Raw genomic sequence first — 20,914 nt, forward strand, 5'->3', positions numbered from 1 at the left:
GAATGGAGGAGAAAGAGTGGGATATGTCACTGTTGAACAGACTTAGTAATCAGATAGCAAAGCCCTTTAATTTGTGTGACATGACAATGTACACAACCACAATGAGAAATGATATTAGTGAGTTCTGTTTTGAATAGCCAGATAGCTGTACAAAAACCTGCAGAACACTGGGTACGCCAAGAAAAAAAACAGCTTTTGGAAATGTAAATGCAGAGTAGGATCTTCTCTTGTCTTACATTGCATTGCAGAGTGATGCTGCAGTGTCTTGGCTGATATAGAAGTAAAATGCCCCATTCTTTTGTATCAGTGCAAGTTGGAGAAAGGAATAAAGCTCACTACTGCTCAGGTCAGACTGTTAACTAGAAGACTTTCCAACAGCATCTCCTCTTTTCCAGTCTAATTTCAAGACAGTGAACTCGATAACACAGGTTATCAAGTTACCAAGTTAGGGGGTTTTGCATTCATAGAATTTAGGATAATTCTTCCCCACTCTTTTATCCTGTTGGCAATTTAATCCAAATGTTGGATTGAGTTGCAAAGCCTTTGGGAAGGATTTCTGATGCCTCTGGAGTCTAAGTTTGCATATTATGTCCTGGCATCCTGCAGACAGCAGTAAAATGTTAGTTAAATTACAAACATAGTGACTGTACAATTATGCAACAACTTGTATTCTGGAAATACCAAGGCATTCAATATGTGTACAAAGGATGTGTGAGCTTTGCATTAGAATAATTTCAGTTACTGCTGCAGTGCAATCATTAGCAGAATGAATAACTATAGAAGTAGTAGGGGTTTTAAATAGAAATCTGTGTTCTTAAAAGGGTCATTTTTAACTTGAATGTAAGAAGTGAAGAGGTTTAAAAGGGAGGCTATAGCAAAGACATGACTTTGCGGTTACTGAGTACTATTTTAATAGAGCTTGGTTTACATGGATTAGGTTTAATTGAATAACTGAAAACAAATCTCTCTCTGCAAAAAGAGATGGCTGCTATTAGAAGTTCTGTTCCTTAACATGCTGAGCTACCAGATGCTTAGCAGCAATAACCTTTCCCTGATTTATTGGTTGGACTCTAAAGCTTGCACAATAGCTTTGTACAGCTTGATTATTAGAATGCAAATGATTTTATAGTTTAAAGGAAATTGCAGGTCCAACAGTTTGTAGCTTTAAATGTGCTTTTAAAAAAGGTGCATAAAAGGAAACAAATACTCTGATTTTCCAGTTTGAGATCTGGGGCTTATAAATCAGCTCTTCATTTCCACCCAGCCTGCCTGTACACAGCCAGTTCTTTGAGAAATAGCCATAGAGCATCCACATAATTGCTTTTTTTTTCTTTGTTCCATTTACATAAGTGGATATATCTTGTCTTAATTCCCTTCTGTAAGATGATGCTTTTGATTTAATTGGCTTTGCCAAGCTGTTCTGTAGAGCAGAATTCTGTTGAGATAACAAGTCTGAGATGGAGAGTCGCAGGGTGTGTTCTCACTCTTGTATTCGATTTCTCCCTGGGCTCAAGCATGGTTTTGGGGGGTATAGTTTTTGTGTTTACAGTAGCAGTGTTTTCTTTCCCCTATACCTAAGGCCGTGCTATTTAAAGAAATGGCATCTTTTACTGTGAGGGAATTGAACTGAGTTGAAATCAAATGATCTTTAACGTAGGAGTTCTAAAAGGAACAGTTGCTTTGATGTATCACCTCCTGCTTTGTTTGTTCTCCTTCCTTAGAATATAAAAAGTGATTGTAGCCCTATCTGTTGTCTAAGGTCTCTTCTCTGCAGTGGGAGGATCTTGACTTCCATGAGTTGCTGTTGTTGACAGAGCTTGTGAGGTCTCTCTCCCATTTTGAATGCTATACACAGACATGATGCAAAGGTTGCATCATGGCATGGAAGTGTTGTGATGTCCTGAGCCTCCCAACAGTTTTGACATTGGGTACAAATTAAAAGCTGTTCATTTTTGGTGTTGGCACATGAGAATAAGATTTATGGATTCCCATCATGCACCTTATTGCTGTCTTTCAGATACATAATTCATTTAATAGACAATTGGTTCTTCAGTCACGTTGCAGTAGAGCTGAACTTCTAGAGTTGGACAAGCTGTTCGATGGAGAGCTCCTTATAGATCACAGATATTATCTTAATTATAGAGCTGTGATAAGATGGAGTCCTCAGAAACTTGACAGAGCAAGTCAAGAGCTTATGTGCACAAGTGAAGAACACTACCTAATGCTTTTTTTCTTCTTTTTGTGTGTTTTGAAGTATTGGAGGCTCTGGCAGCTCAAGTGTTTCCGATTCCTGCAGTGACCACTTCACCATTGAAAATTGTAAGGAGACAGAGATGCTGAACTACCTCATTGAGTGTTTTGACAGAGTTGGAATAGAGGAGAGAAAAGCACCAAAGGTATATTTCAGCTGGGTGAAGTTGTATCAGTGCTGTCACAGACACTCCTCTTAATCCACTTTACTGGGAAAATTAGTAGTTCTTTTTTGATGGCTTTATTATAGGAATAGATTGACAGAACTTATAAGGTCCCTTTTGACTCTTATTAATTCATCATGTTTGAATTACGTGTATGTTTTCCACCTCTAAAATAAGCACTGTGTTAGAAACTGTTCTTCCCCTTTTCATCTACTGCACTTTATCTGGGTTTATTCCATGTAAAACATACTTTTGCAAGGCCAGCTCCCTGTCAGTGTTCTGTATTCAGTCAGTGTTCTATATTCTGCTTTAAGCTCTTGCTTCTTGGGGAAAAACAAACCACACTTTATATATAGAATCTGAAAGGCTTTTAGCTGGAGTAGCGCTACTCTTAGTTTCCCTATTACATTCATATTGCATGAATAAAGAAATTTATCATATTTCCTGTCTGCTGTGTCTCTGAATACGTCTAGTTTGTATTAAAATAACTTTATTTTTATCAGATGTGTAGCCAGCCAACAGTTAGCCAGTTACTGAGCAACATCCGATCCCAGTGCATTTCACATGCTGCTTTGGTGCTGCAGGGATCCTTGACACAACCAAGGTAAATAGAGCTGAGGTTAATCATGAAAATGGACTGTTCTGGGGCTTCTTGTTTTCTTCTGAGGATTAGATAAGAAAACTGAGATCAGTTGTTGGAGCAGGATGCATTTATGTGCCAGGGGAGTAGTTTATTGCTTTACCATTCTAGACTATATTGTTCCCACTAATATGTTGGAGGAGAGCAGCTCAAGTGTTTTCTCACTGTGTTTGGGTAAAATCACTTTTGATTTGAACAGTTTAAATGGGGGATATGAGTTAACCAAGGTGTTTTCTTGCCTTACCTCATGCATGAACTATTTTACTTGCAGATTATAGGGGCACTACTTGTGTGAAAGTCAGTAACCAGTCAAGCTACACTTGAGCAACAGTCTTATCAAAATGTATAGCAAAAACTATGTGCCATAGCACTAGTTCACTTCAGAGAGCTCCCCCCAACAGATTTGGTAGTGTAAACCTGTGTGTAGGCATTCTGCACTAGATTTCAACTCTGAGGTTTCAAGGGCAGTTGTTTCAGGTGCAGTCTCTTTAGCTGGAACAGTGAAAAGGGTTTTAAAATAGGATATGTGATTTTGACTAAAATCTGCATAATTCTGTGCTTGTATTTCCAGACAATACTGATAAAATCTTTAAAGGTGCACCAATTATCCACTGTGCTTTGAGGTTAGTTTTGTCTCTATGTGCACCAGTGTTGACATTAGAATGAATTTTATATATGTAATGAGGAAAAAACCCTCACTTTGTTAATAAATGCTAGGAAGCAGTTTAAAGTAATGACTGTATTAATTCAGAACAGACTAATGTTACACTCATTTCTCAATCTGGAAAAGCAAACATCAAGAACTGTTGTTGCTTCACTGGTTTAGCTTAACAAAGTGGGGGGGGTCATTATAGAAAAGGTGTTTTTTCATTAAAGAGTATTAGAAGGGAGACCCAGTTACTACACAGGAGCTGTTGTTTGCATCCAGCCCCCTTAAGCTCAAGAGTCATGTTGGCAGCAGCATCTGGTTCAGAATAACCTTCCCACAAGTAACTTGAAAAGACGAGGTTAGTTTTGAAAGGAGTAGGTGTGTCTCCATGTTGATAATCTGCTTTCTGGCACATCCTTACAGGTGATTACTCTGACATTGCTGCAAATACTACTGCACATAATCAGTAGTTCTGGCCTCATTTCTTTTTCTTTTCTACAAATCAAGGTCATTGCAGCAGCAGTCTTTGCTGGTCCCGTATATGCTGTGTAGGAATCTCCCATTTGGCTTCATCCAAGAATTGGTAAGAACAACTTATCAGGATGAAGAGGTGTTCAAACAGGTAAGGCCATAGGTAAAAACCAAATAATTATATGATTCTACTATTTGCAATATACAAGAGAGTGCGTTTCCAAAGGTTTATTCCACATCTCGCATTACTTCAGGGGCCAGTGACCTGTTAAGCACTTGGAGTTTGGTTTTGTTCATTTTTAACTCATTTAGCATTTTGTGAATAAGACTGACTTTCATTATTTACTGATTCTAATTGTATTTGTTAATAAGCACTGGAGGGCCTAGTCATTAAGACACAAAACTAACAAACTTCTTCTAGCCCATACAATGTTAAAGTAGATCAGGAAGGTTGTAGTTGTGTCTACTTAGTGCTCCTGTAGTATTATGTGACTTAGCTGTAAAGGGGCCTTCACAATGGCATTTGAGCCTTCCTATCTTGAAGAAAAGATTACAATAGCTAATTTTTATGTGTTGTGCAAGTACCTTTTAATAACATCTCTCTCTGGACGCCTTTAGTAGAGGTTCATGCAGTTGAAAGTACATTCAAACATCACCTGCCCTGGAGAAGAGAACCATTCCTCCAGCTGAAGCAGACAATAACCTCTTTAATTTTGTGTAATATGATTGAATACTGATTTTTGTCTCTTCATAGAAAGAGCACAATAAACTTAGATTTAAAATTCAGTGGGACCTCTTGTAATTGTTGCAAAGCAAGAGTGTATTTTATGAGGGTATAGATGTCATAGCTATGTGATATTGACTTACTAATGGGGTATAATTACTTTTGATTCATGAGTTCCTGTCAGGTCACTTCCTCTTTCATAACAATCCTTGTCTGCTGCTCATTATCTGTACTCTTACCACAGCTAAAACTTACCAGCACAAAACCAACTTGCAAAATTAAAAGCTATATTGACATGCAAAATGAAAGCTATATTATTACCCCAATATAGGCAAATACATTATTACACATTTGGGCAATCAAGTTGTTGGAAACCTCTAAAGACCTTGTGCTGTTGCTTGTATATATAATGTACATGCTTGCACACATGCATACGGTATCTGCAGCAAACCTGTATGAAATGTATGTAGGCTTCCCCATGCAGAGAACTTTTTTGGAACACCTGATTTTTGGCAGTGTGCTGATATGACTTTTTGTCAGCTTCAGCTCCTATCTGTTAGCTTTGGGTCCCAATCTAGATGTACATGATGCTGTTTGGTTTTGTTTGCAAAGTAAATGTTTGGAAACAAGTGAGAACATGATCAGGAAAAACACATGCAAGTGCTGGGAAAGTAGTTCTTATGGATAAGTTGTTATGCCCAGGCATTAAGTTGATGCCTCATTTGCACTATATGAAGCAAATTGGTTTTTAGCTTTGAATCATCTCTTAAGTGTTCAGGCTTAACTGCTACACATTTAGAGAAGAGATCTTAATTTTCCTTTTGTGTAACTTGCAGTACTGGAGGGATGAGCAGGCATTTCATGCTGTGTGCTGCAGTAGTGTCATCCAATTGCTTCCTGTTCTTGAATGAAGTAATCTGCTTCTGCTTTTACAGATCTTTATTCCCATCCTACAAGGCCTGGCTGTAGCTTCCAAAGAGTGCTCCCTTGATAGTGACAATTTCAAATACCCCCTTATGGTAAGGACTGTGCATTTCTAGAAGCAGTTTCTTTATGGTTACTGATCACTTCTGCAGATTCTATACAAAATAATATAGTCCAGTATTTTGGGCAGTGGATTACTATTAAACTCTGTTGGAAACTGAATGTGGTAGGAGATGTGTTCAAGACCATTAAAATCTAGTAGAGTCTGAGGCCAATAATAAGCTTAATGTACAGCATTTGTATAGTGGGTTAGTCAAATGCTTATATGTATTGCTTAATGTAGGATTAATCACATGTATGGATTTCATCACAGATACTAGTTATAATACTGCAAGTCTGGGAAACAAGGCCCAATATCCACAGCAGTGTGTGTTTGGACTCACTTTTTATGTGGGAAACTCAAATCTATTGTATTAAACCCAAAGTTATTTGAATTGGTGACTGTTTAATGTCAGAAAATGTCATAATAGTCCCTCACTGAAAAGTTGGGAGGTTTATTTTTAGGTTTCTCTAAGTGCATAGTTTAGACCTGGGTCTGCCTCCCTCTTACTGCTTTTATTGACAAAGCAGAAAGGTCTTTTGCAAAGCATGCTTGGCCAGAAAAGAGCAAGAGGAATTCTTGGCTAAGCTGAGCTTTGTCAGCCAACACCTTCAGTTTTTAGGATCTTCAACGTATGATACAAAAAAGGCTGTTAGATCTCAGATTTCACTTGTGCTTCAGGGTATTAGCTCGTCTGGGGTGCTGCAGAACAAATCCACTAAGCAGCTCTAGGACTTTTGCTGGTTCTTTGTTATTCCTCCCAATTTAAATTGCAAACTGTGGCAAATCTGGCTGTTGGCTACAGGAAAGGGCTGCTTGAAAGTGATACTCCATTTTGATCATACCTAGTTGGGACAGTGCAGCAAAAGGATGGAATAGTAGTTACTAGCTGTAGTACAATTGAGGAATGAGAACGTGTGATAGAGGAGAAGCGGGCTATGTGCAAGCCTTCAGTATGTTTATGTTTTCAGAATCATCTGTTATAACTGCTTTCTTTTTTCTGTGCTGCAGTTGAAAGTGAGTTAGAGGCCCTGGCTAGGATTCTTTGTTTCTGGCTTCTGTGTTCATCTGACATTTTTCCACTCTGATTCCAAAGACAAAGCCCTTGGTGTATGTATAGAACAACTGCTCTATTTATTACTGTTACCGACTCTCCCGTGGCAGTTCAGGAGTCCAGCAGAGGCATTGTTGTGTCCTGAGCAAACAAGTTGCACAGCTAATTTTTGCAATAAGTGCAGTCCTTGATTATCCTGTGAGACATGTTTAGCTTTTCTGGGACAACTTGGAACAGCTGTAAAAGCTGAAATGGGAGCAGGGTGCGCTCTAGCTCTTTTTGGACATCTTCAGCATTGTAGAAGGTGAAAGTTTTTCCACTGATTGAGGGGGAAAAGGTTTGGCTCTTTACCATGTTAAACTTGTTGCTTGCAGACAGGTTGCTTAGGAATTACATATGAAAGGAATTTTTCTTGGCATTTCCTTACAGGCACTATGTGAACTTTGTGAAATCAAGTTTGGGAAAACACACCCTATGTGCAGTCTGGTAAGTGTGTTAACTCTGGGGTTTTTCAAGTTAAAGGAACCATGTAAATTACATTGGGTTTGGTGTTGTACGGTCCACACTGGTAATGTTCTCCTGAACTCTGTAAACAGGGGCTACATGCTGGCTAGTAGTTTAAACTGGTGAAGGGAATCCTTTTCCCTAAGGATTTAGAAAAACTAGGACAACAAAAGACCTGCTTTGATTGCTGAAATCCTGAGGAGATGTTTCCATTTAGCTATCGGCATGCCTGAATGTTAAAGCATTGAGGGCATGTGGCAAACACTGAAAGGTGACAGCACAGATAAAGCAGTGTGGCTGACGTGCACCTTTGATTAACTTGCTGGTTCTCCTGTTTTCTAGGTTGTCTCTTTGCCCTTGTGGTTGCCTAAATCTTTAAGCACGGGTGCAGGAAGAGAGCTGCAAAGGCTTTCCTATCTCGGAGCCTTCTTCAGTCTCTCTGTCTTTGCTGAAGATGATGTAAGTGTTCGAGAAGGATGTTGATAGTTGTATGGTGGGGCTGCTTTGTTTGCTTTTCCTTCCCCATTATGTTTGATACATTTTCCAATCTTCATTTTGTTTGCAGAACAAAGTAGTTGAAAAGTACTTCTCAGGGCCTGCCATTACTCTTGAAAACACCCGGGTTGTTAGCCAGTCTTTGCAGCATTACCTGGAATTAGCAAGGGTAAGTCATCTCATGTTCAAAGAATAGGCTAAATATTGGGGGTTTTGGTCTTGACATAGATGAAGAATATAACATTAGAACAGTAATTTGCTAAGCAACAAATCTGTCAGGATATGACTGGAGGGAATTAGGGTTAAAAATCAGTGCTACAAATACTTCTCCAAGGTTGTAAGCCAATTCAGAAAATAGCAGAACAGTTAGTCATGGGTTGTAGTTCCCATTAAAGGATGAGTAAAAACATACAGACTGGATTAGTAGGGGGTGTATGTTGCGCTAGTCTTCTTATAGAAATCTTTTCTGCAACTAATGTCATAACTAATACATGCAGATAAAACTGACAGGAAGACCGTAAGAGAAGTTGTAGTTAGTTTTGTGGCATCTGTAGAATGTAGGAAGCAGGAATGCGATGGTGAGAAGTATGTGCAACCTGACAGAATGTTTACTTGACGTTGCAGCAAGAGCTGTTCAAGATTCTACACAGTATTTTGCTGAATGGGGAAACTCGAGAAGCAGCTCTCAATTACATGGCAGCTGTTGTCAATGCCAACATGAAAAAGGCACAAATGCAGGTAAATAAAGGGGAGCGCTTCATGTGGTTTGTGGATGTAGTCAATGCACAAATAGCAGTCGCTGGCTCATGCACCGGTGGCACTTGAATGGAGGACAAAAGAGTTTTGAGTGCCTACTGCAACAGGCAAGAAGCCCTCTCCTCAGTCTTTTCTCTCTTTCAATACATTTCCATTTCTGAAATGATTCTGTTTTACCTATTTGAGCAGCTTATTTCCTCTCTTAGGACTGACATACAACTTCATCAACAGAGTTTCTATACGTTTAAACCTTTGGATTCCTCCCCAGCCACATGTATGGGGGCTTCATTCCAATTGGCTATGTTTAAAAACCTTGTTTCCTAGATAGGAAATTGCTCAGCTGGGTATGGTTTCTGTAAACGGAGTAATGCAGATAGGAACTGGTGGTGAAACAACGAACGGGGATGTTGTTTTGCCATTGTTGAACTAATGCATTGCACACATTTCCTGTGATAAATCCTCAACTGAAGTTTGCATCATTGACGTCTTCAAGTCCCCATTTCAAAAGCAAACATTTGGAACCATTATTAGGGATATTCTGTGAAATTTCAGTGAAGAAGTAATAGAAAATTCACACTTAAGAGAAAACTCATCAAACTCAGCAACTATCTGAAACTCTGTATCTGTGGCAAACCATTCTTGAAAGAGGCCCTTTTAATTTCTTAGGTCATCTTCTGTTACTTTTTATGTTTCATGTTCTTCAGAATGACTGCTTGAACCATAAAGTTAACAGGTTGGGCAGTAAGTGACCTTCCCATGGTCACAAAGGTCTCCTTACAGATCCACGTTCTTCATCATTTCTCTCTTTTCTTGAACATGCATAATTAATTATATCAAATAATGTTAAAGCAGCAGAAAACACACTTGTTACCTCTAAGCTTGTCTTCATCTATTCACTTTCTTACCCCACAGACAGATGACCGTTTGGTATCTACAGATGGCTTTATGCTCAACTTCCTATGGGTACTACAGCAACTAAGTACAAAGATCAAGCTGGAAACGGTTGATCCCATGTACATATTCCATCCCAGGTGTCGTATTGACCTCCCAACAGATGAGACCAGAGTGAAAGCAACAATGGAGGATGTTGCAGCCTGGATCACTGAACTTTGTGAGTATGCTGACTGAGACACATTAAGCAGTTACTCAGCCCTCTGGTTCTGATACTGCAAATAATTGCCCAGTTCTGTATGCTTTTTCTTGATGCTGTCAGCTCTCATTTGCTTTAAAAGGCAAGTTGAGTTCAAGGTCTTGCTCCTAGACAAGTTTATTTTTGTTTATTCACCGATACACTTGGTTTGTTTTCCAGACAGGGATCCGTCTCCATTTTCTGAGCCGAAATTCCCAACAGAATGTTTCTTCCTAACCCTGCATGCCCATCATCTCTCAATCCTGCCAAGCTGCCGCCGGTACATACGCAGGCTGCGGGCCATCCGGGAACTCAACAGGTTAGAACCTGCTAATGCTGGAGTCCCAGCAGCATCTTCTTGCTGTGATAGCGAGTCCTGTAAACTAAATGAAATCAGAATGACAGTTTGGGCAGAACTGTGGCTGAGATCATCTTAACTATTTGTTGATCTGCTGCTCATGGATTTTTGCTTACCGTGAGGAACTGGCTTGAATTGGGAATTCAAATAATAGTGGGATGGGGGATATTGGTTGTACAAGGCAGCTCTAATTGGTGAGAAGACCATTCTATTTAAAAGATAATTCAGTTCTCTTCAGAGCATTTTACTTAATGCTGTTTATCATAACTTAATCTATGGTGTGGTTGCTAATGTGTGGACATCAGTGCCTCGGGCTCAGCACGGTGTAGGAGTGCATTTAGTTACCTGTCTGATCATCAAATCATTGTAGATGACTTGTGCTTTCAGAAGCAAGACCTTGTTAGTTATTCCTGAGCTGTTTTGTATGTCCCAGAAGATAATTGCTTGGCTTCTTTAAGGGGGATAATGTGTCGTACTCTCAGGGCAGAGGGAGGGAGGGAACCCTTCAGGAGTAAACTCTTGATATTGTCGATGTACAGGTACTTCAGCATGTGGTTTACCATTTTAAAGTGAAGCTGTTGACAAGAAGGTCCTGCTGGTTTCTGTTTCTCTTGGCATAAATTCAAATAGACTTTTATAGTTGCTAAACCTCAAAGAAAACTCGGTTAAAATTAGAGCATGTTTTTGATCACCAGTATTTTCCATTGTTTATAAATGCACTCACTGCTTTTTGGTAAATGTCCCTTGGCACTAATACCATGAGTTCATCACAGGATTTTTGGACTGCACTTGTTATGATTTCATTTTTAGTTTTTAAAGCACAAGCAGGGCAAAACCCGGGGAAGCTGCAGGGACCAGAGCAGGAAAAGTCAGTGTATTCTAAAGAAAACAGGATTTTCATATAAACAGCCTGTGGATTACTTGTAAATAAGCCATACATTTGGTTTGAGAAAGGAATTGCTGCTTTGTCCTTATTTAGAATTGCTGCAAAGGAGTTGCTTATGCAGCAATCTCCACCTAATGGGGTGGAATGAAGGGCTCTTGGCTTTTACTGACATCAGTAGGAGCTCAGTGTTCAGTGTTTTCCATGAATTGCAGCACTGGGCAAGGTAATTAGGTGTTAGTAATAAAGAAATGACACTGGATGTTTTTCTGCTCTAGGCAGAGATTGATGTGGAAAAGAATCTGTGTTTAGAGGAGGAATGAAAAGGGATCATTTTCATATGGTTCAGTATGATGAGTTTTGTTCTAATCAGCTGCCCTTTCTAAAAAAGATTAAGATATAGGAATACATTGGTTTTTTTTTAATGTGAATGGTGTGTGTAATGTGCGTTTAAGTTCCCTTCTGTGGGGCAGAGTGGGAAGATGGAAAAGGGAGGAGAGGTGATACCAGCCACCTTGATTTACTGGTCCTGATGCTGCCAGGGAGACTACAGACTGTTCATGTATTGTACTGCTCTGCAGACCTGAATGTTATGGGGAGTGGAGCATGACAAGGGTAGAACAAGCCTGCAAAACAGCATTTACAACAGTGAGAAGATACATAGGGTGCAGACTTGGACCTTTGGGAAGGGGAAGGTGTTCCTAACAAGTCCTGTTGTCAGCCACCTTTTTCTTCCTTGGCTGATTTTGTTTTCCTTTTTTCTTTTCTGATATTAGAAAATAAATGAGACCTGTGTAAGTAGCTCATTGGGTTTGGGTCAATTTTATATAGTACCTTTTTTGTGTTAGAGTTAATTTTAATGACTTCCTTTAGAGTGACTGTAGACTTCAATGGGGATAAAAATAGGTTTTCAGGCAGGATAAATAGATCCCTTCTGTGTTTCATCCCTTTTTTATCTTTTTGCACTGCTCTGATTTGTGTGACAGGGTGTATGTTGGAGCTAGTGTATGCAGTGCCTTCAGATGCACTGTGCAGATGTTCAGTCTGCATTTATAAAAGCAATTTCTTTTCCTTGCTATGATGGTAGCTGACTTCTTCTCTGTATTTCCTTGATATTTAGCAGATAAGTAGGTTAAATGCCTTGTAGATGGCAGTACATCTCCTCTCTGTCAGGATAACGAATTGCTGCATGTGGTTTTCAGGACTGTTGAAGATTTGAAGAACAATGAAAGTCAATGGAAGGATTCTCCTCTGGCCACCAGGCATCGAGAAATGCTGAAACGTTGCAAGACACAGCTCAAGGTTTGTAAGTGATTCAGTTCTCAGCTAAATGCCTTTGTCAGCCTGTCTGTCTGGTAGGACCTGGTGTTTAAATGCATCTTGAAATGATGGGTTTGAATCTATGAACCCTGTGAGTACTGCACCAGATGGTGGTCGTGATACAATATCACATTAATGGGGAATTTAAAATTCAAAGTAATAAAAGAGAGAAGAAAATACTATTTTTATTGGAGAGAGAACAAGCAAAGGGATTGTGGTTTGTTCAGGGGTAGTTGTGTGTGCGCAATGCACGCCTGAGATGGAGATGGAACTCCTGAGTCCCTTATCTCATGTAGAATCCTTGCAAAGACTGAGGATGCTGGAGTCCTCTTTCAAAGGTCTGACCTGTTTAGGTCTTTCTGGTATAAAGTGATGTAAGTTTTCTGAGCTGTATCATCAGAATGACTTTAACTGCACATTTTCCCACTTTGATACCGCTCTTCCTTCTTTCATTGTTCTCGTAAAGCTTGTAAAAGGCTCCTCTGTCCCTGCAACTCTGAATCACGTGCGTGGTTTTGATATGTTGGCATTAATATGCCTTGTTTTCTTCAAATGAGAGCATACTTGACGAAGAGACCATTGTATAATTGTCACAACTCGCAGATACAGTGATTAGCTTGGATAGGCTTGACCTCCCTTTTACGCTGTCTTGCCCTGGCTTAGTTTCTGTGTGTGTGTTCTGCAGAAACTGGTGAGATGCAAGGCTTGTGCAGATGCTGGTTTGCTGGATGAAAACTTCCTCAGGAGATGTCTGAATTTCTATGGCATGGTGATTCAGCTGATGCTTCGCATTCTTGACCCTGCCTATCCCAAGTGAGTGTCAGGATTATCTCTGTAAATTGTATCCAAGAGACTTCAGATCTTGTCAGATCCTTTACAGAATTCAGCAGCTCTAAAACGTTGCTACTTGGTTTTGCAGTGTCTGCATTCATACATGACTGTTTCTTTATTCATGTCGGTGATAGACATTCTTGCATGGAATATATGTCTTACTTATAGTGCAGGGTTCAGCTGGAGGGCTTGGGGAGCAACCCTTGGGTATGTTTAGTACCCTTGAAGTACTGACATGGAGTTGTAAAAGTTAATATCAGAACTCTTGTCAAGTGTTCCCATAGGAGAATTCCATAAGAGATCTCGTGACACTTTCGACTTAACCCTGCAGTTTTATGTCTTGTTTGTTGTCTCTCTTATTCCACAGCATAAAATTGCCTTTAACTCCTGAAGTTCCGAAGGTATTTGCAGCATTGCCAGAGTTTTACGTGGAAGATGTTGCTGAGTTTTTATTTTTTATTGTACAGTAAGTAAAGTTCTATCTAAAGGGACTTTGTACCCCCAGCTACCCCTGAGACAGGTGGTGTGCACATAAGTTTAGTCTTTCAAAGTCGTTTTCTAGCTATTTTGTAGTTAATATTCTGGTTTTTAACAACAGCTGTAAGATTATGGCATTGGTTTTGCTGAGGTGAGCTCAGCATCCCCATTCTCAAGAGTGATCTGAACTTGATAACTATAGACAGTACAGTGGTGGGGCTTTCCACTTTGTTTTCCTTATCTTCCTCTTTTCAGATATGCTCCTCAGGTGCTTTACGAGCCCTGTACTCAGGACGTAGTGATGTTCCTTGTAGTGATGCTCTGCAACCAGAACTACATCCGAAATCCTTATTTAGTAGCCAAGCTGGTGGAAGTGATGTTCATGACAAATCCAGCTGTTCAGCCCCGGACCCAAAAGTTCTTTGAAATGATTGAGAATCATCCTCTCTCCACCAAATTGTTAGTCCCCTCCTTGATGAAGTTTTACACAGGTAAGTCTATAGTTGACCCAGTGTACCGTAAGCAAGGAGTGTTACAAGGCAGAAAGCTGTGTTAGTTGTAACCCTTAAAGCCACAGCACAAAACCAAAAGCCAGGTAGATCTTAAGTCTCGTAAAGATGAGGCTTTGTTGCTCAGGAATCGGGGGAAATAGCATTAGGTGGAACCTTGAGAATTCTAGTCCTACAAGCTGCACGTGCACGGACAGCTAGCACTGTAGATGGATGTCACAGTTGGTTTTGGGGTGTTTGGGTGGCAAACTGGAAGCTTTTTGTTTGCTTTGTAAAGGAGGATTGGGATTTTAAAATCTCTGGCTGTCATTTTGCTAGTCCTGCTTTAGAGGAGGGTTTTGCACCTGTAGCAATAGCTGGTTTTGCAGTGTTCCCAGTTTTATTAGGGAAATTTTAGGTTTCTGAGGGTTTTTCTTAAGAAATAGGTTGGTTCTGGATTAGAAAATGGGCAGTGCTGCTGCTTTTAGTGGGGATTAAGATGGAGAACTTCAGTTTCATCTATTAAAGCTTGGTGCTTGAAGCTCATCACATTGGAGGCAGCAGGGGAGAGAGGTAGCGTGCTGCAGGTGAATCCTGGGAGCAAAGTGTTGATTTCAGTTCTGGGCTCTGCCTTCTTGCTCAGATGTTGAACATACTGGAGCCACGAGTGAGTTCTATGACAAGTTTACGATCCGCTACCACATCAGTACCATTTTCAAGAGCCTCTGGCAGAATATAGCTCACCATGGTACCTTTATGGAAGAGTTCAAGTGAGTAAGACATTGTCTAATACTGTTTAGTGTCATGCAAGATGCTCAGGCAATGACCTGAGGAGATCCTTACCATTGGGAATGGGTGATGCTGTGTTCCATTGTATTTTAAATGGCAACCCCTTCCAGTGGAACTGGAGTGTTTCCTAAACTGAGCTCTGGACACCATAATCAACTTGGCTTGGGGAATGGGATCATTGTTTGAAATTAGGGGTTGCAGGCTGGCTGCACACCCATCTACTCTGCTGTGATAACCCTGTTTCAATGCTTGCAGCTCTGGGAAGCAGTTTGTTCGCTACATCAACATGCTGATAAATGACACAACTTTCTTGCTGGATGAGAGTCTGGAGTCCCTAAAACGTATCCATGAAGTGCAAGAGGAGATGAAGAATAAAGAACAATGGGACCTGCTGCCCAGGGTGAGCAGAGCTGTGTTTCCAAGTGCCCTTTACATATAGTTTTTTAATATAAGACCATTAAAAAACCCTTTTTAATAAGGGGCAGCACTAAAGGGCTGCTCATGGGAAGCAGCTCTCAATGCTTTTTCTTGCTGCCAATATTGCTGTGGTCACTCTAGATGGCTTTCTGTGAAAACCCATTATGCTATGTTGTGGGTGGCAGAGCGTGGTGTGAAGTAAAGATATTGTGAAGTTTTAAATTGCTCTACACTTAATTCTAAGTGGAGAAACTGAGACTTTAACCTTCTTGAAGGAGCTTTTGGAAGATGCTTGCCAGTAGAATTGGCTTCAAGGAATAGAAGCTTTTATTTTGTTAATGCATTGATCCAGAGTAGATTTGATGCAGACCATTAGAGCCCGTTACCTCTGATCAAACAATAACTGTGTGTTGACCCACCTATGTCAGGTATTTCTATTTTAAGGTTATTGATTTTAAAAAAGAATTTGAAAAGAAAAAGCTATCAAGATCATGTTTGTTAAAGTGATTCTGGTTTGCTCCTCTTGTTTGTGCCTCCTAGCAAGGTAAAGCCATTATTGTAGTGACAAAATGCACTGGTACAAATCTACAGATTGTTCCAGTGTGGAGGGTTTATTACTTCTGGTGGGGCACAAATTAGAGAGAACCTCACTTGACTCTCAGGTCCCAAGTTGATCTTGAGGCATTTGGATGGAAAGGACGCATAACCCAGGTCTGCAACTGTGAGGAGCAGTTACAGGATGTGAACAGACTCAGTGACCCCTGGGTCTTGTGATACCATTCGCACTGATGTTACAGTGCTGCAGGAATCTGGAAGATTGCAGGCTTTAGCAGTGGGTAGTAGAAGTGAGCTGTACCTTAAACTAACACATGTATCACAGCTGTATTTGAACTGTCATCTGCTCGTCTGTCTGTCTGGACCATGTGAGCACTATGGCTGTTTTGAAGGGTGATGATGTAGGGAATTCCATGGGCTTGTAACCACTGAAGGTTTCTTTTCTAGGAGCAGCAGCAGGCTCGGCAGTCCCAGCTGGCTCAGGATGAGCGTGTATCTCGTTCCTATCTTGCCCTGGCAACGGAAACTGTGGATATGTTCCACATCCTTACCAAGCAGGTTCAGAAGCCTTTCCTCAGACCTGTAAGTCCTGCTCAGACTTATCTTGGTTTCTGGCTTCTCTTAACATCCCTGCTGTTGGATAATAACCTGGAAATGTTTGGTAGCCCTTTGTCTCCATTCTCCTCCCTTTCTCCAACTCATTGAAATCTAATTGCCGTTGAAGTTATTTGATGTCGAGTCAGTGAGACGATGTGATCCTTCTAGCTGTTTGCATTCATTTTTTTTTAACTGAAAGTGAGCATAAAGACACTTCCAGTCTACAAAAGGATGATTTTATTAGTTTATAATTCCTGCTCTTGCTGTATGCAAATCCAGTGATGATAATCTTTATTGCTGTTTTACTTTGGTCTTGTAGGAACTTGGACCACGACTGGCTGCTATGTTGAACTTTAACTTGCAGCAACTGTGTGGCCCCAAGTGCCGTGACCTGAAAGTCGAAAACCCTGAGAAATACGGGTTTGAACCAAAGAAGCTGTTGGACCAACTGACTGACATTTACCTACAGCTAGACTGTGCTCGCTTCGCTAAAGCAATTGCTGATGATCAGGTGAGCTCCAGAGACATGAGAGGGGGGAGGACAAAAGCAAAAAGCACTGTAGAAGAAGAGGACTTTGCAGAATCCCCTAGAAGAGTTTCATCTTCCTGCCACCCAGTTCCATCATACGTGCTTGCAGTTTGTTTTTTTTCAGCATATGAGCCCTGTCCGTATTCTGTCTGCTCTTTGCGGATGGGTAGCGTTTTGCAAACGTACAGATACACACAAACATCTGTAGCACTTCACATGTGTAGGGAATTTCCTGAGCATTAGCCACTTACGAGCTACACACAGCCTTGGTGTAAAGTACCAGAAGTACTTGGTTCTAATTTTCCAAGTGGGAAAATGGAACCGTACAAAGAGTTTTAACACCTTTCTTGCTTCCTCATCAAGAACACATGAAACGGAGCTGGGACTAAGAGCCTCATTTAGCAATCCAAAGTTCTTTCTCTAGACTAACAGTTTCCAAATAGTATTCCCTTCTCTGTCACTTCATTAAATGGCTCTGCAATAAACTGACAAAGCACAGCAGATGTGAGACAGTTAAAGGCGTCCTTGAACTCCTCATGGGAGTCTTCAGAGCAGACCATTAGTTCTGATAGATGAGCTGTCCCTCACTTCTGTAAACCTATCAGACAATGGACTTGCATCTCTCCACGCCTGTGTCTTATAATACAAACTTCTCAAGATCTAGAGGAAAAAATATTCTCAGTGGCCAACTGAAATTCTAGTGGAAGCTGGTTCACAGCACATGAAGCTGGATTTGCATGCTGAGCAGATCAGAGGTGTTGGAGTAACTTATGATCCCTTTTCTGTAATTAGTGAAGTCCTGATAATTGCAGATAACATCAGTAACACTTGTGAAACAGACCTTGTGTGTTTGCATGTATATAACGAGCACACAGGGAGTGTTTTGTGCTGTTTGGTACATGTGAAAGTGAGAATGTTACCCATCATTCATTCATCGATGCCACAGCAAAACGCACATGACAGAGGGATTAAAGAAAAAGCAGCCTGCTGGTGTGGGAACTGGAATAAAGCTTAATTAACAAAGTGGCCCTTCATTAAAAAAAGGGGGTGGGCTGACCAGTATCTTAGAAACTGTCAATGACAGGAAAGAAACACCAAGGAAATGCCCAGTAATGGCTACTGGTATTAGGAGGGGAAAAACAAAACAAAACAAAAAGTTGCTTGATCATGGCAGGGTTTCTCTAAAGCATTTTGATACACTTCCCATTTGCAAATCCTAGCACGTATCAGAAGGGATCTGAAAACACTTCTAAAGCCCTGGGCGTGTTGCCATAGCTCTGCTCACTTGGGCTAGAAAGGAGTTTGGGTGGGCACTGTGTGCCCCAAGCAGTGAATGGTATTTCTTGATGTGATGTAGCGTAGATGAAAGGAGGAGGGCTGTGCTGAACATTTTAAAACCCCCAAGGAAAACAGAAATCTGTGAGACTTAGCGTGGTTTTGTTTTGTCATTTAATTCAACCTTGCACTGCAGGGTAAATAACAATTTTATTAAAAGGCTTATATCAAAACATGGCATTGTGAACTGAGAAGAAAATGGTGTCTTTAGAACATAAGCAGTTTTCAAAAGCCCTTGCCTAACTTTCTGTTTTTACATGAGAGCAATGCTCGCTCCAGTAGAAACTATAGGATATGCAGTTGGTTCCTTTCAATGTTGTACTGTGCAGCTGTACAGCTCTGATTGCACAGCCTGGCAAGTTCCCAACCAGCATTAGCTCCCTCTGAGTTGTTTTACTATTTCTGTAACATCACGGGGTGGGGTTTTTGTTTGGATTAGGAGAAACAATCACTTCTTTCCCATTGCTGCCTTGCACATTATCAAAGAAGTTAAAGAATCAAAACCACTTCTCTTTTTGTGCTTTGTTTCCAGCCAAGACTTGTGAGAATGAGAATGCAGACAAGAGTGGCAGGATGGATGTGTTGTCAAAGGAACAGTGCTAATAATTATAGGCTCTCTGAATGTCTTGATCGTTTTGATTAGGTGATGTTGCCTTTTTTGTTGGTCTGGACAGTTCTACAACAGTGAAGACCAGTAAAAAAAAGCCCAAGTCCACCCCAAAGATGGACTGGGTGAAATGTTTTCTGCCTGATGTGATGCTGAGGTTTCATTGATTCCTCTTTCTTAACCTTAAAAGACTGCATTAAAATCTTTATGGCATATTAGGATGATACTGCTCATCAAAGTGGTCTTTTTATGCTTCGCTTGTAGAGGTCCTACAGTAAAGAGCTCTTTGAGGAGGTGATCTCCAAGATGAGGAAGGCTGGAATCAAGTCAACCATAGCAATAGAGAAATTCAAACTTCTGGCAGAGAAAGTGGAGGAGATTGTTGCCAAGAATGCCCGTGCAGAAATTGATTACAGCGATGCTCCGGATGAATTCAGAGGCAAGTTGAGATTCCTAAATACTGGCTTGTTAGGAGAAGAGGGATTTGGCTTGTTACTTTGATGTATCTTAATAGAAACTTGGTTTTGTCTAAGAAGCCTTGCATCCTGCTCCGTTTCTATTTAATAGTTAAGTAAATAGAGCTAAGAGTTTCTTTTTGCTTTCCCTGGGATCATACATCCAGTCCTATGCATGTTTTGCTTACATGTACTTTAGCACAGTTAAAACAAAATAATAATTTGAAAATAGAGTTAAAATACCTGATGCTTTGTCCCAGTTCAGGAAGGGAAAATAATAAGGAATAAAGAGAATAGAGAATAGAGAATAAAGGCTCAAGTCCACTGCTTGTACTAACCCTTTTCTGTATCTCCAGCAACATACTTGACTGGGGACCCTGAATAATCAGTTCTGCACTGTGGTTTTGTGTGCAGATAAAATTTGTAGCTATTGTCTCCAATTTAATGAGACCCTTTGTGCCCCCAGACCCACTTATGGACACCCTGATGACTGATCCTGTGAGGCTGCCCTCTGGAACTATTATGGACAGGTCAATCATCCTGAGACATCTGTTGAACTCTTCCACTGACCCTTTCAATCGTCAGACACTGACAGAAAATATGCTGGAACCAGGTATTGGTTTAATATTCACCAGTGGAACTGTTACAGACTGGGGGAAGCAATTTGCATGCAGTGTGTTCTCATAGAATCATACAATAATGGTTTGGGTTGGAAGGGACCTTAAAGTTCCAACCCCTTGCCACGGGCAGGGACACCTTCTACTAGAGCAGGTCGCTCCAAGCCCTATCCAACCTGGCCTTGAACACTGCATGGGGCAGCCACAGCTTCTCTGGGCACCCTGTGCCAGCGCCTCAGCACCCTCACAGGGAAGAACTTCCATAGATCTCATCCCAGTCTCTTTCAGTTTAAATCCATTCCCCTTTGTCCTGTCCCAACATGCTTTTGTAAAAGGTCCCTCTCCAGGCTTCTTGGAAGCCTCCTTTAGGTACTGGAAGACTGTTACAAGGTCTCCCTGGACCCTTCTCAAAGCTGAACAAGCCCAGATCTTTCAGCCTGTCGTCACAGGAGAGGTGCTCTAGCCCTGTTCTGTATACTGTCAGAAGATAGCGTTGAGGCCTCAATGGAAGTAATGGTTCCTTCATCTCAGTGTGCACAGAAAGGTTAGTTCCTTCTGCTTTCCCTTCTTCTGGGAAAGAAATCCCATGTCCTTGACTTCATAACTACCAGGCCAAAGGATATTATTGTGGTAGGGAAATGAGTCAGTCATTTACTCAAAGCTGTGCAGAAAATACATTGATAGAGAAGGCATTCCTGATTAGGTTTCTGGAAAAGAAATTAGTCATGAGGAGCTTCCTTACAGTAGAATATTTACAATTTAACTGCAAATTAATAATTCTTCTTTTTTCTCCTTT

General features: G+C 40.7%; 1 protein-coding gene across 4 annotated transcripts in view; it reads left to right on the forward strand.

Annotated features, from left to right (window-relative positions):
• The window catches only part of UBE4B (ubiquitination factor E4B), a 39,037-nt gene that overhangs the window by 16,790 nt on the left and 1,333 nt on the right, over positions 1 to 20,914 (forward strand). For all 4 annotated transcript variants that reach the window (XM_062604418.1, XM_062604425.1, XM_062604434.1 and 1 more), the window contains 20 exons: positions 2,255 to 2,396; positions 2,918 to 3,018; positions 4,211 to 4,325; positions 5,834 to 5,917; positions 7,406 to 7,462; positions 7,823 to 7,939; positions 8,046 to 8,144; positions 8,600 to 8,713; positions 9,644 to 9,842; positions 10,041 to 10,179; positions 12,304 to 12,403; positions 13,107 to 13,234; positions 13,620 to 13,718; positions 13,985 to 14,220; positions 14,861 to 14,987; positions 15,262 to 15,406; positions 16,426 to 16,560; positions 16,895 to 17,086; positions 19,311 to 19,485; positions 19,968 to 20,114. In XM_062604418.1, coding sequence (XP_062460402.1) covers positions 2,255 to 2,396; positions 2,918 to 3,018; positions 4,211 to 4,325; positions 5,834 to 5,917; positions 7,406 to 7,462; positions 7,823 to 7,939; positions 8,046 to 8,144; positions 8,600 to 8,713; positions 9,644 to 9,842; positions 10,041 to 10,179; positions 12,304 to 12,403; positions 13,107 to 13,234; positions 13,620 to 13,718; positions 13,985 to 14,220; positions 14,861 to 14,987; positions 15,262 to 15,406; positions 16,426 to 16,560; positions 16,895 to 17,086; positions 19,311 to 19,485; positions 19,968 to 20,114 — 2,651 coding nt within the window. The remainder of the gene's footprint in view (positions 1 to 2,254; positions 2,397 to 2,917; positions 3,019 to 4,210; positions 4,326 to 5,833; positions 5,918 to 7,405; positions 7,463 to 7,822; positions 7,940 to 8,045; positions 8,145 to 8,599; positions 8,714 to 9,643; positions 9,843 to 10,040; positions 10,180 to 12,303; positions 12,404 to 13,106; positions 13,235 to 13,619; positions 13,719 to 13,984; positions 14,221 to 14,860; positions 14,988 to 15,261; positions 15,407 to 16,425; positions 16,561 to 16,894; positions 17,087 to 19,310; positions 19,486 to 19,967; positions 20,115 to 20,914) is intronic.

The sequence above is a fragment of the Pezoporus occidentalis genome, unplaced genomic scaffold (genome assembly GCF_034315485.1).
Source record: "Pezoporus occidentalis ecotype Australia unplaced genomic scaffold, CSIRO_AGI_Poc_V1 ctg119, whole genome shotgun sequence".
Classification (NCBI taxonomy): domain Eukaryota; kingdom Metazoa; phylum Chordata; class Aves; order Psittaciformes; family Psittacidae; genus Pezoporus; species Pezoporus occidentalis.